The following is a 26538-nucleotide window of genomic DNA, read 5'->3' on the forward strand; positions in this document are numbered from 1 at the left end:
TAAAAAAAACAAAAAAACTGACAACAGCAACACAGAGTCTGAGATCGCACCCTGCCTTCTCTTCCTCAGCCTCACCCTGCCTCCTCACTCACAGAGCTCTGTGAGGAAGATGAGAGAAAGTGACGCTGGTCTTACCATCATCAGTCAATTTCCACTTTTTCAGGACCAAAGTGACTCCTGTCAGGTATCATATATAATCAAAGCCTCTCTTAGAGGTTGCGTGCATCATATTTGTGACATGGTGCTATTTTAGACGTGTCTTGGAAATGTATTATTATCTGAGTCTTTTAGTGCTTTTAGTGTTTCCTTTTCTTTTATTATTTATTATTATTTCTATTTCAGGTATTGTCAGGTAAAGCCAAAAGATCAAAATAAAAAGATACAATTTTTTAAACTCTAATCTCTGCGAGTCTTGCTCAAAGTTTGTGTTAAATATGGTGTGAAATGGATCAAACACAAACTACATTGACATAATCTTAACATTATTTTAAAAAGACAAGCAAGATTTTTTTTCAAAAGTAAGTAACCACTAATCCGAGTTAAACATTTCATCACTTACTGCCGATCGTTGTCAAATAAACAAATAAAATCCTGCTGTTGAAAAAAATTATTTCTCTCAGACTGCAAACGGATCGCGAAGCCTTTGTCCGAGTACCCTGTGTCAATAAAGTTCTATACAATCCAAGATGGCGGCGCCCATGGCGGAGTCGTGACAGGCAGAAGCTGTCATTTACATCGTATTGTTCACAAGTTACGACACGGAATGATGCCTTTTCCTACGACTGGGACAGTAATATCGCAATAAAGGACCCGGAAGTAAAAGAGTAAGTGCTTTTAAACCGGCGACTTTTGAAAAGAAGGTTGACCTCCTGCGTCTTGTTCACCTCCGGTAGACAGAACTCAGCAGCATACAGGCACAAGACTAATAATAATAATAATAATAATAATAATTATTATTATTATTGTTATAATAGTAAAAACAACAACTATGTTTCCATGCAGAGGTATGACAGAACTGGCAAGAGATGTTTGGATTAATGGTACTAGCTAAAGAACTGTGGTAGTCCAGCAGGGTTCACACGTTTTAAGGTTCATCCATGTCATGCTTACTGCAAGGTAGCACAATAATATAATACCTTTTTACGTAGCTAGCTTCTAAATTAACTGCCAAATGTTTTACTACACTTAACAAGTATCTTGTTCAGTTACTTATTTGGTGTTAGTAGAGTTTCTCCTAAAATACAGAAAATATCAGATACATTATAATTCAGTAAAATATACGTTTCCTTTTTCAGGAGTAACAATAAACTCAATATAGGTCCCGAGTTGGTGGCACACACAATGTAAGATTTACATTTAATACATATTGTTAATAAATACAATCTTGATTGTTAAATAATATTTATTTGATATTAGTTTGATGTCTGAAACTTCTTAAACACTATTCAGAAAAAAACAATAAATGGAAAGAAAAAGAAAAAAGGATGAATATTATGTGAGGTTTAGGTGTCGGAGCTTTTGCATAGTTTTCCTTCCGTCCATGCAGGAGAGCGAATCTGAGTCCAGTCTCCATAGAAACATCTCCTCAGCCTCAGCCCACTCGCTGGTGCTCACAGCCTTGAGTGTTGGTCTCCAGCCTCGGTGCAGTGTTCACCGCTGCTGAGCTCTCGCTCCTCTCAGGAGAATCTATGTCATGAACGACAAACAGCCTTCGTGTCGTCCTCTGTTCCAACACCTCTTATTCACCCACCACCCCCCCTTTTGAAAACAAACCTTTTGAGTGTCTATCATTCAGCTTCTTTTTAGATTGTCATTTTAGATTTTTTTATTTGTAGTTTTTTTTTTTGTTGTTTTTTTTAGTTTCTCAGCTTTAGTAATTTATTTGCACAACCAACTCTTCTCCGCTATATTGTGCTGACAGTTCAGGGCCGGTCATCATCTCCTGCCAAGGAGACGCAGACTGCACTCATATGCCAGGTTTCCTTGGAAACCAAGTTCAAATACATGTCTGTGTTATTGTATGATGTGCACAAGACAGAATATGGGTCATATGTTTTTTTTTTTTCTCCCTCATCTACAATGTACATTCTGACCTACATTCAAACCAAGCCTGGGATCCTATAGGCTCTCATCAAAAAGCTTAGATATCAGATGTCATGCCTCGTTATTGCACTGATGTAATGCTGGAGTTGATTGAAAAGAAAAATCTCAATCACTAACGTTTCATTAGGGTGCAATAAAACACTTATTTATATTTTCATTGTAGTGTAAATGATAAAATATATAAATAAACAGTCCATATAGATGTATTTTTTTTTCTTCTCTGTTGCCCTACATGTTGCTGTAAGTATGTGAATTTCCCCAGTGTAGGATAAATAAAGGCATTCTAATTGATTGCCATGGCATCGTATTGGCATAACTTTCAATTTCATATTCATTAGTGCAGTCAGTCAGTCCGGTTTAGGCTTCCTGCCATCTTGACAGGAAGATCAAAAGCAGATTTTCTGTCCTGTCTCTTGTTAAACTATTTATAGATGATGTGGATGCAGTTACCGGTAATGTGTGGCAAAAGGAAATTTAACAGCTCCGGTGGCTGATTTGCTTCTGGGCACCCTGACTAATTATAATTCCCCTGGTTGAAAATGTTTGTGTTCTGCTGTGTGAGCAGCAGCAGCAGCAGCAGCAGCAGCAGCACTGAGGCAGATCACTGTCACGGCTCACTCAACCGACGTCGTGTTTGGCATGATTGCGTGTGAGAGACACGGTGCAGAAAGCACAGACGTAAAGATGCGGTGATGGTGAGTGCAGCCCAGCCGTCTGTCTCATCAGTCAGTCACTGCTGTGAAGGCGCGTTGCAATCTTTGCATCATGAGAGCGTTGGAGCCGCCGTGACTGTGGGGGGAAAACGTCTCTTTGAAGTTTGGATCCCAAACGTATCTCTGAAGATTGAATTATTTTTTTGTTTTTTCTTTAAAGGAAGTGTGAGCATGATAAGGTTAGACTGCACTTGTCTAGATTAAGGGCGGGAATGAAACACTATCCCATAATACAACGCTGCTAGGATATTTAGCCCTCATTGGGTTGTGTCCTGATGAAATGAGTCTGCAGTGCACTCATCAACTCTGTGAGTGAGTGATGATCCTATCAGTTGTTTCCTGATAAGGCTGAGTGGTTGTGTGGAGAGGGACTGAAGTCCTGTTGATTTCTGTTGGTTTCAAATGGCATTAGGCAAATGTTTATAATCTCCTCAAAAACATTAAAAATTGCCAGTAAATGAAAGTTTAATGTGGCGCACCAGCTCATACGTTGTTTTTGTGCTACAGACGACCAAACAAACACAAAAAAGCATATTATATATATATTACATTTATAACATAATATGAGTACATCTCATAAAGGTGAAAAAACACATATTTATATGTCAATATTATATACATACCTTGTAAAATAATCAAACTGTCCATATGATGTAAATATCTTTTTTCCTTTCTTTATTTTATTTCTTTATTTCTTTTTAATGAATATAATTTTCATTCTTTTGCACTAAATTGTTGCTGTAATTATGCAAATCTCCCCAATGTTGGATTAATAAAGGCTTCTATTAGTCTATTATAATTATTCTATTATTATTATTATATATCTCTATATATGTTTATGTAAAAAGATCGAAATCATATTTTTTTTAAAAAACAAAAAACATAATTTTGTTCTCTTGCCAGCAGCATAACCTTCTTATCTGTGTGTTGCTGTTCCTCAGGTGAGGGAGCCATGCAGGTGTCAGTGAGGAGGCTGGTGGGCGTGGCCTGCCGCCACCGCCACCCAATCGGAGCTTGCGGCCCGGGGTCCCGTCTGCAGCCGTGCCGGACTCTATTCAGCGAGACGGGCGTCTGGGAGAAGGACTACCGGACGGAGACCCGGCGCAGAGTGGAGGCCTGGTGGCAGCCCCACATCATGGCCCAGGACCAGAGGGGGGCGCTGCAGCAGGTGAGCTCGTCTCAGGTGGAACTCTGGAGGCTTTAGCACAGTTCCACTGAACACATGGCACTCTTCCATGGAGACATGACCACGCTGTGTGCACACTGGTAACATTCAGAACAGGACAAGACAGAACTACAGCTGGGAATCTATTCACCACACTTCTCAACAAGGTCTGTTTTGACTCAGCATTACTTCAATGATTTCAAAAAGATTTAAAATTAAGTTCATATAAATATGAGAATAATACACTCTTAATAAAACGTAAAAATGAAAACCACAGAGCAAATGAACATCTGCATGGATTTTTTGCCTGACTGCCTGTGACACACACACACACACACACACACACACACACACATACACACACACACACACACATATAAAAGCATCAGACATAATATTTTTAAAAACAAGGCAACTAACGATATCATAATTCTAATGTATAAAACACATTTTTCATTTAAAACCAAAGTTGCATTTTTCTGGTGATATTAATGTTTGATGTGATTTATCAGTCCGTAAATCTTTTTTTTTTTTTAAATCAAAGTTGATGATGAGATGATGAGTTGTTTCAGGCACAAATTGTAGCAGGGATTTCAGTTTAATACGTAATCATATTTGGTGGTAATATTGGGATTATTCCTCGTCCTATGAATAAATCTCTCAGACTGATTCAGTTCTCTGATGGAAGATGAAGGAGGAACACCGAGTTCTCACTCTCCTCATTTAGCTTTAGCAGGTCATCAGCTGCTATCTTGCTCCTCATCTCATCTCGGACACACTGGCTCTTTTTCCTTCCTTCCACACTCAAGAAATTGTTTATTTTATGGGATTTCTTTCATTCTTTTAAATTCATATCCTTTTTTCTTCTCTATTGTTCAACATGTTGCTGTAATGATGCCAATTTCTCCAATGTGGGACGCATAAAGGCATTCTAATTCCAATTCTAATTTATCAGAGTGGCTTGTCCGCCACTGACCGTCTCAAGCAGTGGAAGCTGACAAGTTGGCGGTGGCGGCCTCCAACATTAATATGCAGGAGAATCTGTGCTGCGTTGCCAAGGAAACAGTGTTGTGACTGTACACCGTCCATGATCGGCGGATCAGACGCCATAATCACCAACTCACAGTGTGTGATGGCTTATTATCGCTGTTGTGACCTCATCACTTTAATCCCCCACTTTCATCCACACTGCTGATGGAGATTCCTTGCGCCGAGATTGTCGACCGGATCCATTGAAAAGTTTTGGGCATTTTGCTGCTGTTTCATCCTTCCTAAAATCTGTGTACTCCTGTTGTCTCAGGATTCCGACGGGAAGAAGTTTTATGTCCTCTCCATGTTTCCGTACCCGTCGGGCCGCCTTCACATGGGCCACGTTCGAGTTTACACCATCAGTGACACGGTGGGACACTTCCAGAGGATGAGAGGCCACCAGGTGTGTGTTTGTGTGTGTGTGTAAAATAAATCACCGTTTTTGTCGTTATTATCAAAGTGTTCTGGCTCCAGAAGAGGCGTCTTACAAGTTCTGTCATTTACATTGAAAGTGATGCCCTGAATTCACATTAGGAACACATGATGTCCAAATTAAAAAACATTTTAAAGGCATAGTTCACTTTAAAGGTCCAGTGTGAAAAATTTGGCCGTTTTTATGATTTTTATATTGGTAAAAACTTAACACACTGCCCATAAACACATTAATAAAAGTGTGTACTGACAGCACAATAAAAGTAATTTGGTCTTGTACCCTTTCAACGGAAACACACCATCAGGTGGGCTTCCTGCAAAATGTTACACACTGGACCTTTTTAATTGAAATTGAAACCAGTCGCGCCCTGGCAGTCACACGCACTTCCTGGCAGAACACACTGGCCTTCTGTAGTTCAGCCCTTTGATCGCCGCTGACCCACCCGTCCACCTTCACCCGTCCACCTTCACCCGCGATTAAACACTTTGTTTTTCTCTTCCTGGTTGATGGTTCAGCAGAGAGAAAAGAAAACATTAATGTCTTTTTAGTTTCCTGCATAACAGAGAGCAGTTTTCACTGTTTGTCGTCTGTCAAGTAGTGAACCTACATTGACATGTAGTCATTGATTATCAATGGTAAAAAAAAAAGAAAAGATTATGACCATCAGTCTTTCCTTAAATATGTTTTTCTGCATTTTTAATGTGCAAAATCCATCATTTTGTTATCAGCCACAACATTCTTGATATACTCGCACTCTATGACGAAATGGCTGCTAATGCTGAGGAAAACACTTATTAAGCTTCTTGCTTGAAGTTACAGTAAGTTAGAACATTTGAGCCACTCTGAGCTTTGCATGCAAAACAAAAGGGACCCCAAAGGAGGTAAACGCCAAAGCTGAACTGAGTGGTGCTCAAGGGTGAAGTGGCTGTGGAGTTGGACGACATAATGGACAAGAGTTGGATGTGAGTGGTGCCACAGATGGAGCAGGAGGAGCTGTGGAGGATCAGGGAGCTGGTGTTCAGGGTTGATCACATGATGATGCTGGCAGAGTTTCTTCCTTCTGAATCAACAGCATTGAGCAAACAGTCACAGTGATGTCTTGATCACGCCTGTTTTCCTCCTGTTGGCCTGGAGAACAGACCCCCACCTCCCGCCACCTCCACCACCACCACCCCGTGGTCTCAGCGCTGCAGCCCGACATCATCCAACTGCGCCTGTACAAACGAGGCCCTGCAGTTACCAAGGAGACCATCAGAGTGAAGCATCACACCTGCTGCGCTGTGACTGCACTCCTCCACCATCTGCTGCACCTCCTCTTCTCCTCCTCCTCTATTCCTCCTGCTCTACTCCTCCTCTTCCTCCCCCCTCCTCATCCTCCCCTCTTCCTCCTCTACTCATCTTCTTCTGGAGGAGGTTGCACTGCTCTTTGTGACATCACAAAGACCTGATTTCCAGAGCTGCATGTGTTAGTGCACCTCTGAAGGAGTAAACGCACAAAAAGAAGCAACAGATCGACTTCACTCAGAGTTCAGAGACAGGCCAGGCAGCGAGGTTTTTGTCGGAAAACTGCTGGTTAAGAGAATTGATCAAAACACAGGACGTTGTGAAAGCTTCTCTCAGCTCGCGCTCCACTTGTTTGTGTTTTATGTAACTGCTGCAGTTACATAAATGCATTGCGCCTGATGTGCAGCCATTAAGTGCAGTGTGTGATGCGCGGCCTCAACGGCACATCATCATACAGGCGTCAACACCAGGGCAAACCCATTTACATTGCCCTAAATAGAGGACCTGTTGCTGCAGGGTTAGCTCTCACTAGTAGCATCCACCCATACTGTCACATCTCTGATAGTTTTGGTTGGTTAGTGTTGGTTGGTTAGTGTCTGTTAATGTAGTACTTTTAGTGTTGGGCAGTTAGTGTCTGTTGGTGTTTGTTGTTTAGTGTTGGCTGGTTAGTGCTGGTCTGTTAATGTTGTCTGGTTAGTGTCTGTTAGTTTTGGTCAGTTAGTGTTGATCTGTAGTGTTGGTAAGTTAGTGTCTGTCAGTGTTGGTCAGTTAGTGTCTGTTACTGTTGGCCTGTTAGTGTTGGTTGGTTAGTGCTGGTTGGTTAGTGTTGGTCTGCTGATGTTGGTCAGTTAGTGTTGGTCGGTTTGTATTGGTTGGTTAATATTGGTCAGTCGGTGTCTGTTATTGTTAGTCAGTTAGTGTTGGTCGGCTTGTGTTGGTCGGCTTGTGTTGGTTGGTTAGTGTTGGTTGGTTAGTATTGGTTGGTTAGTGTTGGTCGGTTAGTATTGGTCAGTTAGTATTGGTCAGTTAGTATTGATTGGTTAGTGTCTGTCCGTGTTGGTTGGTTAGTGTCTGTTAGTGTTGGTCAGTGTTGGTCAGTTGAGGACAGACTCTCCCAGTGATTTAGCAGCTGAGGGAAACTTGGTCAAGTCTCCCTCAGCTGCTAAATGTCTCTCTTTTGTTTCTGCTTCAGGAGCTTGAAAGCCATTAGCCTGTTTTCATCAGGAAGCCCCACAACACACACACACAGACACATACACACACACACACACACACCTTTCAGTCAGTCAGCGAGACGTGTTGTGTTCCAATGAGAAACTTCTTGAAGGGAAATATATTTGCATATTTAAAACTTTTCGGATTAAATTGTGTAAAATGCAGCTTCTGTGGGAGAACCTCATTTTCTACCTGAGACAAATGTTTTCACTGTCTTTAGTGTGTAGAGATGTTTTTTTCGTTCAGATCCGAATGTCAGCAGTATTAATAGTTTATTGATTAGATGTATCTGACCTCTGACCCCTGACCTCAGGTGCTGAACCCGATGGGCTGGGATGCTTTCGGACTGCCGGCAGAGAACGCAGCCATCGAGAGAGGCCTGGACCCAGAAGACTGGACCAAGAGGTAGATGAAGTTCCACCTCTCCTCTTCTCTTTCTCCTCCGCTGCGTTGTCTTTCTTCTTTTTGTGATGTATCTTAAAATTGCTGCTCTCCGTCGCCCCCCTCAGCAACATCAAGGCCATGCGGGAGCAGCTGGACGGCCTGGGGCTCTGCTTCAACTGGGATCGAGTGAGTGGGACCTGGAGAAGTAAACTGGTCCTGAGTAACAATCAGGAGGATGGGGCCCCCATAATGTTGACGGATATATTACACACTGGTCCTGAACGGCAGGTTTTGCTCCCTGGTTGCTTGACATCTGCTTCTCCCGGACAGGAAGTGACCACCTGCCTGCCGGACTACTACCGCTGGACGCAGCTCCTGTTCATCAGGCTCTTTGAAGCAGGCCTGGCCTATCAGAAAGAGGCAAGAGGGACTCACATAAACTTGTCTTCACGCCTGTTTGGCAGATATTTGTGCAGAAAAATTCCCTGGTAAATGTACTGACTTCACTCCTTTACTCAAGTAAGCAATCAATGCAACAATACATTTGTTCATGAGCCGAGGTACTCGAAAATAATCTCCCTCTAAAATATCATCCAGTTTTGTATTGAATGACACAACAGCATAGTTCAAATAGCTCCACATCAAGCAAATTTTAATGGTAATTGAATACGTTTTTTAAAAAATTGTCTCTTTTAAACTCTTTTCTTACACAAAGTTACAAACATGTTTTTCCAATGAAAGGAGTACAAAGTACAGGTATTAGGGAGTAAAAGTAAAAAGTCTTCAGAAAAATAAATACTCAAGTAAAGTACAGATACCTGAAAATTCTACTCAAGTAACCAAGTTGAAACCACTTTGTTACCTCCCACCGCTGCAAAAATATCAACAGGTTCTTGAAAGCTAATCGCTCTCATAGCAGCGTCCAGGCTGATCCACTTCACAACCAGCAGCAACTTCCTCTGGTTCCTTCACAGCAGCTTGAAGGAGCCTCTTCTCACTGTCATCACAACTCAACCTTCCTCCTCCTGAACCTCCAGCCTGTTTAAACTGAGAAGATGGAAGCTGTTTGGTTATGGAATCTTAAGAAAAGTCTTTTATTTTAAGACGAGAGACACAGTATCATACAAGTGTTCAGCTATTAGCTCCCCGAGAACAAAACTTATCCCACTGACCAAATTGGTTTATTGTGTTCATTGAAATTAAAACAACCTTGAAAAGCTTTAATCTGTTTTGTTTGTTTTGTTGTTTTGTTAAATCCAGCTGTTGTCCCAGTTTTATCCAAAGTGTGTGTGTGTGTGTGTGTGTGTGTGTGTGTGTCCAGGCCGTGGTGAACTGGGACCCGGTGGACCAGACGGTGTTGGCCGACGAACAGGTGGACGCCGGCGGTCGCTCCTGGAGGTCCGGCGCCCTGGTGGAGCAGAAGCTGCTGACTCAGTGGTTCATCAGAACCACCAACTACGCCAAGGTACCACTCTTTAGCCCTGCGTGTGTGTGTGTGTGTGCGTGCATGCGTGCATGCGTGCATGTGTGTCTGTGTATTAACGTGAGGTCTGAGCGGCTGAGCGGCAGCCTCACTGCAATCAGCCCCCCCCCCGGTGGCAGCTGCCGCCACCATCAGTCGCCACCACCAGTCGCCACTTCCTGCTGATGAGACGGTGCCGTCCGTCCCTCCAGCGCCGTGCAGTTGAAATCAGCAGCCACTGGGCTCATACACGTCAGAGCAGCAGCTCCATACATTTCTCATGCATCATCATCCTCCGCATGGTTGTCAAAGATCTGAAAGCAGAGATTTCAGACGTTAGTTGGAGATATGTTTCCTGTTTGGGCTGCAACGGAGGATCATTATATTATTATTTCACGTTCTGTTTATGCTTCTGATGATGTTTTCTGTGAATCTCAAAAGAACTATTAATTATAGATTTTTATAACAAAAAAACACAACCCAGTGTCTTTTTTGTCGTGTTTCTTTTATTGCACAGCTTAAGGCACTTTTTTTCCCACAAAGCGTCCAGACAGTAATTGGCGTCTGTGCTGAACCGACAGCTTCAGTAGGTCATTAAAACTGAGGGGGAGGTTTTCGCTGATCGTTATTGTGAAGCTCCGCCCTGTGTTTTTGTCCTGTCTGTCTGTCTGAGGATTTCACCCGTGCTCTGAGAGATGATGATAATTAAATGTTGATAAGCATTTGCTGTTTAATTGGCACCTGGATGAAAACGGATCCATGTTGTGGGAGCCGAGAGAAGGTGGGAGCAGCCTGCTGGGACTGAGTGGTACTGCATGTGGCTCGTTCCCTTGGACGAAAAGAGGGAAGGAGGTGGGGGGTGATAAGGACAAGGAGGAGGAGAGAAAGCAGGAGCTCGTCAAAGGAAGGTGGTGGGAGTTGGACTTCCTGCCAGTGTGTTTTCACTTCCTGCCTCTCACAGGACGTCACTTCAGCTGCCGGCTGTCTGTGGCGAAATACACTGAATAAATAATGAGCCTGTTGTTTATATTGTGATGCAGATGAATACATATTATTGCCCATGATTGTGTGTGTGTGTGTGTGTGTGTGTGTGTGTGTGTGCGTGTGTGCGTGCGTGCGTGCGTGCGTGCGTGTGTGGATGCAGAATGGCCACGTGACCGTCACAGGTTTCATTACATGCAGGATCCCATTCCAAGGCAGCAAGCGGCAAACATTCATCTGACTCAAATGACTCAAATGACTCTCTTGCCTCATAATATTTCCTCTGATGGCAGTTTACCTTCTGTATCGGTGCTGCTCATCAAATATCATCATCATCATCATCATCATCATCATCATCATCATCATCATCATCATCATCACTGTCATCAACATCAACATCATCACACTTGCAGACAGACACACACCTCCTGTCAGGCTGAAGGCTTCATAGGTTTTGACAGTGAGAAGGAAGTTGTGAGACTTCGGCTCAGCTGGGGCTGTTGTTGTTGTTGTTGTTGTTGTTAATGGTGGTGTGTGCGTGTGTGCTTTGTAGGCGATTGCCTGGGATGTGACGGGGAAGTTGGGCGAGTGGAGGTGGGGATGTTTGAAAATCCCTCTTTTTTTACATGGAGTGACCGCATCGACCTCTGCTGCGGCTGCTGCTGCTTTGTTGGAACTGGTCGGTGCGGCTCTGACAGGGAAACTCGTCGGTGTCTCGACGGCCGAGTAATTATCAGGGAAGTGGTCGCCCAATTAGAAAAGATGAGATATCAAGGAAAAATAGAGGAAGAAGGAATCAAGGAAGGAAGGAGCTCATTCTGCATGAGTGAAGAAGATAACTGATTGACTGCCTGTCTGACTGCCTGCTTGCCTTTCTGTCTGTCTGACTGTCTGTCTGTTTAGAGATAAAATAAAACACTTATTTATATGTCAATAATATGTAGATAATTGTAAATAATCAAGCTGTTCGTAAGTTGTTTTTCCTTTCTTACTCTATAAACATTTCATTTTATTTCTTTATTTCTCTTTAATGAATACAATTTTCCTTCTCTTTGCGTTTCCCCACTGTGAGATTAATAAAGGTGGTTTATTTGTTTATTCTATTCTACCGCCGCCCCCACCCCCAACCTCCCGCAGCCCCTGCTGGACGCCCTGGCCGACCTCCCAGAGTGGTACGGGGTCAAAGCCATGCAGGCCAACTGGATTGGGGATTGCACTGGCTGCTACTTTGATTTCCTCCTCAAGGTAAAGCTCAACTCCTCTGCTGCTGTTGCTGCTGCTGCTGCTCCTTTTTTCATTCATTCTCCCTCATCTCCTTTCAATCTCAGCCACCCCCAAAGTGATGCCCCCCTCCCTCCTCCCCTCCCCTCTTCCCTTTTTCCTGTTCGTATTCCTCTCTGTCTTGGCCAGTTGGCTCTCACTCTTTCTTTGTTGTGTTTCGCTCAGATTGCGCGTTCAAAAACGTCATAATAATCACAACAGAATTGTTTGCCCGCAAGTGGCAATTTAAGCAGACAAATGACAACGGAGATGAATTTTATTTTTTTTTTCCATTTTGGAGTTTTCATAAGAGGTTATGTGCAGCCTCTCACACATCTGCGACTTAGAAGCGAGAGTCCTCTGAGAGTTCTGTGAGCCTCCGTTTGTCGAACCTCAGTCATTGAAGGAGGGATTGGATTAAACGTGGTGGAGATAGTTGCTGTTTAATTAAAAAAGCTGTCGTATTTCTGCAGGAACGAGGCTCAGAGGACGCCGGCGAGTCCCGGTGTGTTTGGCAGGATGTATTATTAAAGTTAAAACCAGGGGCCATTCACTTAATTGGATGGCTCCTTGTTTTATTTTGCACCATCGCAGGAAATCGTGATTGAATCACCTCCCCGAGGTGAAGATCCGTGGATGTTGGTGTGTTCGAACATCTCCCGTAGCACCGTCCGCACTAATGACCTCGTAATATTCCATCACATCCAGTGAGACATGGAATAATGGTGTTAATGATTCCCAGATCCCAGGAAGGTTCCTAACAACGTTTAGGCCTTATTACGTATCAGGTTTATCTCACAGAACATGCCTGGAGTTTATATATGTGTTTCATTTTCACAGAAAATATAATTAGGAATTTATTTGAAATCATTTTCAAAATAATGATAAACAATTAAATGCAATTAAATTCATCTCTTTCCAAACATTTGCAATTGATGCCCATATTGATCAGTAGCAGAATGAATGAGTGTGTTGAGGTTGATCAGCTGTGCAGGAGCTCCTACCTCACTGACTCCTCCCCCTCCGGCCCAGGTGAATGGTGAGGAGACGGGGGAGACCCTGTCGGCCTACTGCTCCTCCCCGGAGGCCGTGTTCGGAGCTGCGTTCCTGGCCGTCCTGCCCTCCCACCGCCTGCTGCACGGGAGCAGCTGCGCCCGCGACGCCCTGCAGAGGAGCTACCAGTCGGGCCGAGGTGAGGCGTCGCTGTTTGGAGGAAGAGGAAGAAGATCTTTTTGATTTTGGATTTTTGTCATTACTATTTATTGTAGCGGTACAGTTTCACAGTAAATAAAGACAACCACATTTTAAAGGTGCAATGAATAAATACAGATTTACATAAAAAAATAAATTAATAAAAATAGAGGAACAATTAAGTACAAATTGTTCACGTGCCCCAGGTGAGATTTTAGTCCTGTGCAAAATAAATGAAGAAAAAGGAATGCCCTTATTTATACCACATTGGGGAATTTTGCATAGTTACCGCAAAGTAAAAGTGAAGATGGAAAAATTATATATTAATTATATAATTTCATTATATGAATTAAAAAGAAATGTAATTCCTGTAATTAAAGAATAAACTAAGTGTTTATAAATAAGTGTTTTTTGCACCTAGCGGTTGGGATGTCAGAGTTTTTGTTAACTGGTGTCCAGTATACCAGTGTCTCAGCAGTAAATGATAGCGGATAATCCCGGGTTGCCTGTCTCACTCCTCTGCTCCTCTGCAGACTGTCTGACTGAGGTGAGCGCCCTCTGCCTGCTGACTGGTCGTGAGCTCCCCCTGGTCATCTCCAGCAGAGACTCCTTCGATGGTCACCTGGACACCGTGGTCGGTAGGTTGTCGGTGCCGGATGTCTGTCAGGTGTTTGCAGGTGGAAGGAAAGTCGAGGGGTCAGAGGTCACCATCTAGGGTTCACCATGAGGTTCATCTCAATCGCTTCCCAGGGCTGGTTGTCTCCCTGTATCCCAGCAGAGTGTATTCTGTAGTGTGTATGTAAGTGATATAACTGTTTTGTGATTGGCCACAGGCCGTTGTGTTCATACACTGGCATTGGTGATTCCACATGATTGGTTAACCTGCAGATTGAAACGGTGCCAAACTGTAGGAGTCATTTTGTATTTATTTTAGTTATTTTTTTAGTTATTTTTAGTTTCCCTTTTAGTCAAGTCGTCACGTTCACAACCCCTTCTGGCAGTCTTTAGTACACACGCAAAAGGTTCCAACACACCTGTGCGAACGTTCTAGCAGTCAAATGCCAGGTTGGATTTTTTTGATTGAACACAGTGAATATTGGAACTGGAGACGCCAGCAGGCAAATGGTTTTCAGTTTTTAATCCTTTTTTCGAATCTGTTTAAATTATTCAGTTGTATCCTTTTTTTGCCCTTTTGTGCCTTTTTGGAATCAGTTGACATACAAATAATAAGACTTTTTTTCCTGACTCTTGAGTTTTTAACTTTGTCTACAAATGGACGTATCGAAAGCATCTTGGCGCCGGAAGTAAATGTCTCAATAGAAGGAATTACACCAACGGTTCCACTAAAATTATCATGTCAAACAAATATAGAGGAAGGGCACTCACGTTATTGGACTTTTATTGCAAAGAAAAATACATACACATTCATGTCTGTGTTTTGTGTGTGTGTGTGTGTGTGTGTGTGTGTGTGTGTGTGTGTGACAGGTGTCCCGGACTGTAGTGACCAGGACCTGTCTGTGGCCAGAGCTCTGAACCTGAACTGGGCCAGCATCCTGGAGGACGATGAAAACGGGACGCAAAGGCTGAAGAATTCTGACGAGGTCGGCGCTCCAATAAAATCCATTGATTATATTGTAGACCAGGTTTTAAATGAAAACCACAAATGAATCAATAACAATGGATCTATCTCCCGCAGTTCAGCGGCCTCACCAGGGGGCAGGCCTTGGACTCCATTACCCAGAAGGCCCAGGAGCAGAAGGTGGGAGGCCACCTCACCAGCTCCAAGCTCAGGGACTGGTTAATATCCAGACAGCGCTACTGGGGCACGCCCATCCCCGTGGTGCATTGTGGGACTTGTGGTCCGGTGGCCGTCCCTGAGGAGGAGCTGCCCGTCACGCTGCCCAAGCTGCCCACACTCACTGGAAAGGGGGCGTCGCCACTGGAGGCAGCACATGACTGGGTCAACTGCACCTGCCCCAGGTGAGATTTAGGTCCTGACTCAGCATCATGTATATACCGCTACCAGTATCAGGTATCGGTACCGATACCAGTGTTGTTAACTCTGCTGGTACTCATAAAATACATGCCAATACCACGACACCGATACCAGTTGTATATGTATGTATATCAAATTTTGTTAAATTTGTGTTTGTACTGCAGTAAAACTTGTGAAAGTCACCATGTTTTAGAAAAACAAGCCAAAGTATTTATAATTCTATAATGTGCAATGGCTTTATTAAGTACTCGGTATTGGTATCGGTACTGAAAAGCAAGTGCTCATACTCCTCTGGCTCTGTAAAAAAGTGGTATTGCCGTATCCCTATATGTATGTGCGTATATATCTATATTTATTTATATGTATATATATCCTCCATAGTGTGTAACAGTGAGTGTTAAATCGACACTAACACCAGTGTGACCACACAGTGGTGACCTTGGTCCTTGTTCAAGGATCAACAAGTAAAACCAGAAAAAAAACCTTTAGAAAGTTCTCAAGATGCCCCTTTTCTCTGAGAAAGTCCTGCAGACCTGCCGTTTGACTTGAGCCTCCTCGATGAGTCACAAGGAGCCTCTGCCCAAACAAACATCAGCATCATGTTTCCAGTTCTGCAAAGCAGAAACTGCTCAGTCGATATTTGTCATTTATTGGCTGTGATCACGTGAGCTGGAGCCAAGAGGAGCGACGCCGGCTTTGCAGGAACACTGAGCTCCGAGCGTGATGGAGCTGTGATTAATCGTGTGATTAATTCTGTTGGAGCTGTGTGTACTGAGTCAGTGACTGGAGCTGCAACACCCCCTGGCCCCAGCTGGAGCTGTTTTCAGTGTATCTGCTTGGGGCCACTTTGAATAAATGGTAAACAGACTGTAACCATATAGCACCTACCCCAAAGCGCTTTACAAAGCCTCTTATTTGTCCATCCATGCAAACATTCATATACCAATGGGTGGCTGATGCCATGCAATGCGCTGTCAGACCCATTGGGAACAATTGAAGGTTCAGTGTCTTGCCCAAGGACACTTTAAAAGCCGGCATTCGAACCGCCAGCCCTTCGATCATTGGACAACCTACTCTACCAATTGAGCCACAGCTTAACTCAGCTCAACTAACCACAGATCAACTCGTTTCCTCCCTCAGTCGGATTCGTCTGGCCGTGTCCCAAAGTGCCGCCACTGACTCCTCCTCCTCAGCTGTGATTGGTTGATGATGCTTGATCGGTCACAACCAGCGTCTGTTCCCGTAGTGCCAATTGAAGTCTTTTTGAACTCCAGGTGAAGGAGGAAGACCGCCTTCATCTCTTCATCTCCAACCTGCTGCTGTTCTTCCGTCAGTTACTGGTCAGCTGACACTCTGTGGAGGTGGAGGTGGAGGTGGAGGGGAACTCTGCCACCAGTTTGGTGACCATAGTCTGAGAGCCAGACTGAGGGGGCAGCGAGGAAGTGAGGAGTTTTCCACCCTGTCCAGTAAAATGAAATTCTCTTTTCTTTTCTACTTTTTGGGTTCTCCTTTGACGGCCGGCGCTTCGTTACCCAGCAGACGTTGTTTCTACTGTCATCATCATTATTATTATTATAATTATTAGACCAAAGACCAACTGTCTTCCAAATATGAACCTTTCAACACCTCTCAGTCCTGTTGCTAAGCAACCTGCTGCTCCTGCCTCGTCATCACAGCCTTATTATAGGTGTGGTGGGCAGTGGAGGAGAAGCAAGAGGGGGAGGCGGAGGAGAAGAAGAGGGGGTGGAGGTGGAGGTGGAGGAGGAAGAGATGGAGAAGGAGAAAGAGGAGGAGGAGTGGGAGTTGGGGAGGAGTAGGAGGAGGAGTAGTGGGATCAGGGAGTAGGAGGAGGTTGAGGAGGAGGAAGATGAGGAGGAGAAGGAGTGTCGGACTGAGAACGCAGACATCCCATAATGTGATGAAGCCCAGATCTGCACACTGTGTTGATCTTTGTGGGACGGCAGTTTCAACTCTGTGGAGACTCATTATGAAGTGACAGCTGCAGAAGATCTCACTGTTCCATTGAGGGGCTCTGAATGAAATAAAGAAGAGAGAGAGAGAGAGAGAGAGAGAGAGAGAGAGAGAGAGAGAGAGAGAGAGAGAGAGAGAGAAGTTTGTCTGAACACTGTCTCACTTCCCCAGTGTTGTTTGTCTCTGATGACCACGAGGAGCCACCAGGTGGCGTTTCAACTGTTAGCTCAGCCTGCTAGTCAACTCAAGACCCAACCTGCTGGTCAGTTGGAGACTAACTAGGAAACCCTAACCCGGCTGGTCAGATGGAGACCTCTCAGTGTTTCCTCATCAGTGAGCTCCAGACAAGGATGGAGAGTTGGCGGGGCTCCATCTAATTCCTGGAACCGGTATCGATTGATTGATTGATCTTCCTGCCTCTCATCGACACTGTGTGTCTGCCGTGTGGTGCGTGTCAGGTGCAAGGGAGCTGCCAGGAGGGAGACGGACACCATGGACACGTTTGTGGACTCGGCCTGGTACTACCTGAGATACACCGACCCCAACAACACTCACAGGTACCTGCTGCGCTCTGACTCCTCACAGTTCTTGAAGTTGCTCCTCGGTTCTCCGACTGAGAGGAAAAACGATTCAGAGGCAGCCATCAAAAATGTGATGGTTATAATTCCCCATGGCCTCAAACACACCACAATCCAGCCATTCATGATTTTTTTGTACCGTTAAGAGAACATAAGCTTCACTTTTAGCCTCCTTTTTACATCCCCTGATCTTTAACCCCTACACACACCAAATACAAAGCTGTGTACAACTAGTTAGACTTTTCCTCATTTCCTGGGTGTGGCCCTCGCTGCCCCCAGAGATGATGATGTCATCACCGGCGCCACCTGCTGTGAGAACGGTGACACTCTGAGCGCAACCAAAGAGATTAATTTCCCAGTGACCCGACCTCAGTGTAAATCCGCTTTTGGAAGTGGAGACGGGGGATTGGAGGGTGGGAGGGTTGGGGGGGTGGGGGGGTTGACGCTTGACGCCTCTTCCCCTCCCACCATCCCCTCCCTCTCCCCATCACTCTCCCTTGGCGGGACAGATTACAGGGGGACAGAAAAAGTAATGACACTGTTTGTGTGTTTGTGCTGCTGCTGCCCTGCTGAGCCTCACTTCACTGAAACTGAAGGTTTGGGGGACTCTAGCGCCCACTTGATTGGCGTATCCCTGTGTACCAGGGCCAGCCTGCCCCCTAGAGGAAGTTTGCGCGCACGCATTTTTCGCCACGTTCAACGTCAAGCAGTTTTGAACCAGATGGACGTGTCGTTTTTTTTCATATGCGTGTTACTGGAAGTGCATGGTTGTTTTTTTTGCCCTATTTTGACATGTATTCATATAGTTTCCTCTGCTAAATAGTTGGATATTTAATAAATCCAAAATTGAGATTATAGTAAAAGTTAAAGCACTTAATTAAGAATTAATTAAAAAAAAAAAGTCAGTCATAAAATGAAAAGCCTCAGTAGAATAGAAGTGAAATTTTTATTTTGAAGTGTGTTTCAACCCCAGTGTTTCTCTCGCGGACTGATTCAGCTGCAGTTTCATCTGCAGAGTCTCCAAACATATTTTGAATTTTAGGTGTAAAAATTTGTATGTATAAATGAAAAAGACAAGGTGCCGTCAGTTCCCCTGAAGGTCAGAACAGGTCGTCCCAGTGTTTTCAGCTCACGTGCTGTTCCCGAGCAGAGACATAAAGAAGTCCACCCTCTTTTCCCCCTTCACTTCCCCGCAGGCCGTTTGAGCGCCACCTAGCGGACCGCTGGCTGCCAGTGGACGTCTACATCGGAGGGAAGGAGCACGCCGTCATGCACCTGTACTACGCTCGCTTCCTCTGCCACTTCTGCAGGGACCAGGGTTTGGTGGTCCACAGGTACCAAGGCTCCCCGGTCTGCAGGGCCTCGTCTGTCTGTCTGTCTGTCTGTCTGTCTGTCTGTCTGTCTGTCACTGACTGGACTTCTTCCTCTCAGGGAGCCTTTTAAGAAGCTGCTGGTCCAGGGGCTGATCAAGGGCCAGACCTTCAGACTGACAGACGGGGGGCAGTACCTGAAGAGAGACCAGATCCACTTCACAGGTTCCGCTTCTGCCATCTCCTCTTTTTTTTCTTCCTCTTTTTTTGTTAAAGTTGCAGTGTATCTTGCCTGCTGGAATCATCATGTCTGTCCTGCTAACGACTGTGTTCCTTATTCACAGTTTTCACATTTCACACGAACCAGTGACTTGACAATATTTATATTGCACAAGGTCCTTTAAAGAGGGTTTTGAGCTAATTATCTTCACGCTCAGTGGTTTCCTGCCTCAGACTGATGCTCCATTATAGGAGAACTCATGCACAATCCAGCTAACGCATTGATTCAAATGTGCTGTGATTAAATATTGAGTGTCAACAAAGAAAAATATTTTCATCACTCTCAAGGTTGCATTCCATTTCAATTTCTCAGTATTATATATAGAAATAAAAGAAGTAGCTAGAATACAGTGACAACTCTTCTCCTCGGTGGTCCTCCAGACGAGGGTCCGGTGGTGCTGGGCGGTGATGGTGGGCGTGTGGAGGTGACGTGGGAGAAGATGAGCAAGTCCAAACACAACGGGCTGGACCCCCAGCAGGTGGTGCAGCAGTACGGCGTGGACACGGTGCGCCTCTACATCCTGTACGCCGCCCCGCCGGAGCAGGACATCCTGTGGGACGTCAAGAGTGAGTGGAGTCGTCGACGCCCCCTGCAGGTCTCTGCTGGAGTTGCTCCCTCAAGAGTTTCCAGTCAACCATGTTGCTCTGTGTGTCTCCTCAGCGGATGCTCTCCCTGGGGTACTGCGCTGGCAGTCCCGCCTGTGGCAGCTGGTCACCAAGCTGAGAGCGGCCCGGGCCCTGGGGGGGCCCCCACCAGACCCCTCCCAGCTGGACCAGAAGCAGCGGGCAGAGAGCCGCAAGATCTGGGAGAACTTGAACTACGCCATCCAGGAGGTATGGCGTAGTTGTGACATCACTAAGTTCTCCAGTAGTCCATCAGAATCAGAAACACAGTTGTCAATCAGCCTCAGGTGTGTTTCATAGTCATGTCAGACTTCAGTTTCAGTTTCTCCTCGTCACCTCCTCGTGAGGACCTTGTGGCCGTGCATGAAGTCAATCAGTCCCACCTGCAGTCTGTTCTGTTGACCCGAGAGCCAACATGTTCCAGAGAGGTGGAGGAGGACGGGTAGGTGGTGGTGTTGGAGGAGGGGGAAGAGGAGGAAGAGGAGGAAGAGGGTCATTGATCACTCTTAGTCTTTTCACTCTTTATAAATAACCTCGCTGGCTCTGCCCCCTCAGGGCCGCTGCTGCCTTCAGGGACCTCGGCCTGTTGCACATCAGACCCCAAAGCCGAGGCTCTGCTTTGATCGTCCCTCAGAAGAAGCCCTGTTATCGACCTATCGACCCCCCCCCTCCGCCCTTTTTCACCCCCTCCCGATTAGCTGCTTCTTCCCAGAAGGCTAAAAGCAGCTGAATGTTGTTGAGCTGTTTGCTGCTGCACCAGGTGATCAGTGACAGAGGCTGCTGCTAGAAATACAGCAGCAGCCTCGACCCACGTGGAGACCTTCACCTGGTGGCCGACCCACCAGGTGACCAGGAGTCCAGGTGTGTCGGACCACCTGGACACCTTCACCTGGTGGCCGACCCACTTGGACACCTGGTGGGCCTGGCCCACGTGGTCACCTTCACCTGGTGGTCTGACTCACCTGGACACTTGGTGGGCCGACCCACCTGCGCACCTTCACCTGGTAGACCAACCCACTTGGACACCTTCACCGCTCCACCATCACGACTCAGACCCTCGACTGCAAACTTGTTGGTCATCTTTCTATTTTCCTGTTTTTTCAGGTGACCAACCACTTCACTGAGGACTTCCTGTTCAACGCTGCCATCTCTCGGCTGATGGGACTGACCAACACTCTGTCCGTAAGTCTCTTCCAAGTCAGCCAGCATCACCAGCAGCATCATGTCAGAGTCTGACCTCCACCCGGTGTCTGCTCCCAGAGGGCCTCGCCCAGCCTGCTGCAGCACAGTGAGCACTTTGAAGAGGCGCTGGCAGCCCTGGTCATCATGACGGCGCCCATGGCCCCTCACCTGGCGTCCGAGCTCTGGGCAGGTAGGAGACTTCCTGGACCTGTGGTTCTCAACTGGTGGAGTTTCAGGATCCACATCATTTTTTCCCCCCAACTAGCCCACTTTCTATCATTTCTGCTTGATAAATTATTGAATTGAATTTTGTGTCCTGCAAAATAAATGCCCAACATTTTCTCTATAAATATTTATATTTTAAAATCCAATTTTTATAAAAAAGAAGCCGCTGCCCATCAAAACAGCTCCGTGACCCACTTTTGGGACGCGACCCACCTGTTACGAAACGCTGTCCGAGATAGTATTGATTATAATGTTTGTATATATAATATAGATCACAATACTGACATCAGTCATCAGGAAGAGTAAAAACAAAACTGTGATCTACATATAAATATTATAATCATGATATAATTATTTTTAGCCAGCGCAAACAAGTGCCTCTGTGAGCCTTTCAGAAAGAAAAAGAAAAAAGACCAAAAGGTTTCAGCTGATAGCGTGCTCAATGTGACAATTAGCCCCCTGGAGAAAGAGGTATGAGTGAGCGTCTGCATCTTGTTTGTCTGCTAGAAGATCTTTTTTATAAAGGGGACCAATGAACTTTTGAGGTCTCGTTTACATTGTGACCATGACAACTTCAGGATAAAGGAAGTTCACATCCTTCCCTTGTGCCTCGGGGGCCACACCAGACACACACACACATACACACACACACACACACACACTGGCCACTCTGGTTGTGTTGCGCTGTTGTGTGACCTTTTCACCGAGGTAACACAACTCTGCTCAGAGGAAAACAAAGTGACTGGAGGACATTGAAGATAATCTCTCCATCTTTCCGTCTTTCTTTGGTGAAAATCCTCTGTGTGTGTTTTAAAGTTCACCTCCTGCATTCCCGCTCTGCCTCTCTGCTCTCTCAGGTCTCTGCCAAGTCAAGCCCGCCCTCAGCAGCCTCCTCCAGCAGGGCGGCGACGTCCTGCAGCAGCCGTGGCCATCAGTGGACCCCAAGTACCTGGATGTCCCCGACTTTGTGGAGCTGTCTGTGCTGGTGGGAACACACACACACACACACACACTTTGATTTCTGCTTTGTTGACATCACCTAATTCCAGAGGTGGGAAACAATAAAGTACAAATACTTTGTTATTGTACTTGAGTAGATTTTTTTCAGGTATCTGTACTTTACTTCAATATTTCTTTTTCTGTCAACTTTTTACTTTTACTCAGTACATTTTTACAAAGATACCTGAAGTTTCTTTTTCTTACATAAGAAAAGCATCCTGGTTACTTTTGTGTTTAAAAGATACAAACGTCTGTTAAAAGTAATTTGTTGTTGTTACTTGAAGTGGCGCTAGTAGTATTTGAACTCTACTGTTGTGTAGTGAAATATAGAAGTAGATCATATTTTAGATGGAGATTATTTAACTATATTTTTGTACTTCGACTTTCGGGTCACTCTGGTCAGTTCAGTCCAGATTTTTCCATCACAACTTTCTAATTTTTTGCGAAATTATCAAGGAAGGAATTGTTTAATTAATAGCAAAAAATGCCTCTACTTTTTTACTTTGACTTGAGTAGAGGAGTAGAATAAGTACTTTTACTTTTACCGGAAATGTCCATACCTTTACTGAAGTACAGAACGTGAATACTTTTGCCTCCTGTGCTAAATTCTCCCACTGAATTTAACAAACTCTCAGACGATAAAAGCTGTAGTTCAACATGAAGGAGTGTGAGCTCTGTGACGTTCCGCTGCTTCTAATTCATGGCCGACAACTAACTAATATTGTCTGCTAGAGCTCCTGAGCGGTCTCGCTGGAGCTCTCCACTGCTACACCCAGAGGCATGTTGCCCGTGATTAGCTTCACAGTCTGTCATTTCCAGCACAGCCTGTGATTAACCTCCGTCTGTCTGCATGTGTGTGCTTATGTGGCTGCTGTCAAGTAGCTTAGCGCTTTATGCTAAATAGACTATTGTATCCGTAATTAAAAGAAAAGAGGCAGGGCTCATGCGACCAAACGTGCGCTCACACACACACACACACACACACACACACACACACACACACACACACACACACACACACACAGCCGACTTAAGTCAATGTTGCCTCTAGTTAAAGGATAAAAGCTGAACCTGTTTTAATCCGACTGTTGTTCGATCTCTGCAGAGGAAAGTTAATCCCCATTGCACGCACGCACACACACTCACACACACACATACTTTCACACACCCCCCACGTGCACGCATGATGTGTGATGAGGGTAAAGGCAGGTTAGAGACCAGCCCGACCCCTGAGAGACAGGAAACTGGAGTGAAGGATGTGCAGTGAGAGTTCACTATTGAGAAACATGCTGAATGCCTGTTTTCATCCTGACCTACATGTTTTACGTGTGTGTGAAGCCTCATTCTGAGTCAGCCATTTTGCCAGTTTGGGTTCTCACAGATTTTAAGAGAGTCATTATACAGTTGTCATTTTTTTGCTACTGGGGTAAAACATTTTGGAGCTGTTTTAACGCAGTTGTTTGTATCTCAAACAACTCAAAGGTTCTAAGCAAGATGAGCTCACACTCAGTGGATACATTTGAGCTAACAGGTCGATGATGATGATGATGGTGGTGGTGGTGGTGAAGATGATGCTGGTGGTGATGGTAATAGTGATGATGGTGATGTTGATGGTGATAATGGTGATGATGATGGTGATGATGAAGGTGGTGGTGATGGTGATGATAAAGGTGATGGTGGGGATGATGATGATGGTGGTGATGATGATGACGATTATGATGATGATGATGATGATGATGATGATGATGGTGGTGATGGTGGTAATGATAATTATGATGATGATGATAATGATGATGAAGATGATGTCATCACATCCGACTCAGCCCTCTGTTGTGGGCTCCTGCAGCTGCAGACTCAACTTTGTTCCCTCGGCCTCTAATCACGTCCTCTGGTTCTCCTGCAAAGAGGCCAAAACTCAATAGCCACACACACACACACACACACACACACACACACACACACACACACACACACACACACACACACACAGACCCAGTCACCTTTCATTCCCAGACCAGATCCACTTTGCTCTCCTGCTCAGCGCTGCTCCCACTGCGACCACTAACTGTGTGTTTTCAGCCTGGGCCGAGCAGAGACGGAGGTGGACTCTGTTATTTTGGGGCTGTTTGATCCCTGGAGGGAAGAGTTATGAGTGAGTGTGTGTGCAGCCGAGGGGAACAGACCCTCCGTGGGCTCCGTTTGAGTGAGAACGCTGGAAGGAGAAGATCCTCTGCTGATTCCATCTGTGTGTGTGTGTGTGTGTGTGTGTGTGTGTGTGTGTGTGTGTGTGTGTGTGTGTGTGTGTGTGTGTGTTCCTGCTGTTCCAGATCAACAACCGGCAGTGTGGGACGGTGACAGTGCCACTGCAGGACTCCAGAGACCTGAAGCAGGTGCAGCAGCTGGTCCTGGACAGTCCCCTGGGTAAGAGGCACCTGTCCCAGCGGCCCATCAGGAGGGCCATCCTCTCCCAGAGGACCGCCCTCATCAACTTCCTCGTGGAGGAGTGACGCCCCCTCGAATGGGATCAGATGGGTTTATACTGACAAACACAACTTTAATGTAAATAGCTATTAAAAAAAATAAATGTTTTTTACTGTCATATTTCTGTTTTTATTAAAAGCTTGAGAAAGTCAACAGGTTTTTTCAGGTCTTTGTCTTCATTGGATCATCAGGCCTCCAGTTCTATATATATATATATACACATATATATATATATATATATATATATGTGTGTGTGTGTGTGTGTGTGTGTGTGTGTGCGCGTGTATATTTATATATGTTCATACGTGTGTATATAAGATGTATATATATTATATTTATTTTTATTAGATTAGATTTTTATCTATTTTATATATACGTTTATTTTCATTTATATGATTTATTTCCCGTTCTTTATTTCTGGCAGAACCGCTGCTGCCTGCATCACACCCGGAAACATCACACCTCACTCCTCCTCTGCCACTCTCCCAGGCTGACTCACTGAGTCACGCCGTCACCATCTTCCTTATCGCACGTTTATTTTAAACTGCCGCCACTGATTACAGCGAAGCTCCGTACATGGAGCTGCTCTTTGGCTGCCACACAGGTTTTTTTTCTCATACGTATCTTCTGTCAGATGGGATTTCAAGGTCTCGTCGTGGTTTATAAACAGATTTTTGTATGACAGCTTTGGCGGCGGCTTTTGCTTGAAATCACCAAAGAACTCTAAAGACTGGCCCTTGTGTTTGCGCATGGTTGAGTCCTGCTGACGAAGCTCTCATCTGATCTTTGTTCTCAGAAACACCATATTTTGTCCATGTTCTGGTTCTGGTTCTGGTTCTGGTTCTGCTTCAGTGGACAAGAAGCAGCTGAGAGCTCAACGTGTCAAATTATCAAATCATCAGTCAGCTTCTGTTTGAGGAAGTTCTTCTAAAAAAAAAAAACAACAGAAACAAAGACATTCTCAGCTTATGACTGGTAGTCATGCGCCATCTGTTCGTTGTTGCTTGTTTATGGAGGTCTAATGGGGTGAAAATATGCCGACAGTCGACCGAACGGACCTTCCCTCACTGACCCCTGTGACCTCTCTCCACGTTCCTGAGCTCTATCTCTGGCCATCAGGTGACAGGAAGGGGAGACAGAATAACAGGAAAAGACACCAGGAATCGGCGCAGCGGCGCAATGAGAAAAAGTCTGTTGAGTTTTCTCCGAATTCTCCCCACTTCTGCGAATTTGACCTCGAACTTACATCGCTGTGGCAAAAAAACAGAAGTGGCCTTGTGAGCGCAAGATGAAGATACATGTGTCGTGTTGTCCTATTTTATTGACCTTATAAAATTAGAATCAGGATAACGGAAGGTGGTGTGTGTGTGTGTGTGTGTGTGTGTGTGTGTGTGTGTGCACGTACCTGACCCCATTTCTGCTCCTCATCTTGTCGTGATCCAGCTGCAGCTCAAGTAACACAATCTAATGAACAAATCTGAACTTTATTGTCTCTAGCAATAAACTCACTTACACTAGACAAACATTTTTTTGTAATTTCAGATGGGTTGGGGACACCCAGAAACACTCTTATCTAATAAAATCCATCAGATACTTATGCCCCGTCTTTGCAGTCAAATCTAAATTTGACCGATGGGTTTCCTCATAGAGTTTATTTTGCCAACCCCTTCTTT

General features: G+C 45.0%; 1 protein-coding gene across 1 annotated transcript; it reads left to right on the top strand.

The window, feature by feature from the left end:
• Positions 1–668: 668 nt before the first annotated feature.
• lars2 (leucyl-tRNA synthetase 2, mitochondrial) lies at positions 669–25023 on the top strand. Its single transcript, XM_076040957.1, has 21 exons — positions 669–824; positions 3758–3984; positions 5282–5413; positions 8256–8347; positions 8452–8512; positions 8657–8746; positions 9648–9791; positions 11907–12014; positions 13062–13221; positions 13754–13858; positions 14706–14821; positions 14917–15200; positions 17646–17744; positions 18962–19099; positions 19197–19300; positions 19736–19921; positions 20016–20188; positions 21083–21160; positions 21239–21350; positions 22243–22370; positions 24712–25023. The coding sequence occupies exons 2-21, from the start codon at positions 3769–3771 to the stop codon at positions 24889–24891; spliced, it is 2706 nt and encodes a 901-aa protein (XP_075897072.1). The 5' UTR covers positions 669–824; positions 3758–3768; the 3' UTR covers positions 24892–25023.
• Positions 25024–26538: the final 1515 nt, after the last annotated feature.

The sequence above is a fragment of the Nelusetta ayraudi genome, unplaced genomic scaffold, assembly GCF_046127955.1.
Source record: "Nelusetta ayraudi isolate G7.1 ecotype Tasmania unplaced genomic scaffold, CSIRO-AGI_Nayr_v1 ptg000063l, whole genome shotgun sequence".
Taxonomy (NCBI): Eukaryota; Metazoa; Chordata; class Actinopteri; order Tetraodontiformes; family Monacanthidae; genus Nelusetta; species Nelusetta ayraudi.

Excerpts from the sequence above, each read along its gene's own strand:
- lars2 (XM_076040957.1), top strand. The coding sequence starts at position 3,769 with ATGCAGGTGTCAGTGAGGAGGCTGGTGGGCGTGGCCTGCCGCCACCGC. Across the intron at positions 19,100-19,196 it reads CAGGGTTTGGTGGTCCACAG|GGAGCCTTTTAAGAAGCTGC; the intron begins GTACCAAGGCTC and ends TCTTCCTCTCAG. Across the intron at positions 19,922-20,015 it reads CATCCTGTGGGACGTCAAGA|CGGATGCTCTCCCTGGGGTA; the intron begins GTGAGTGGAGTC and ends GTGTCTCCTCAG.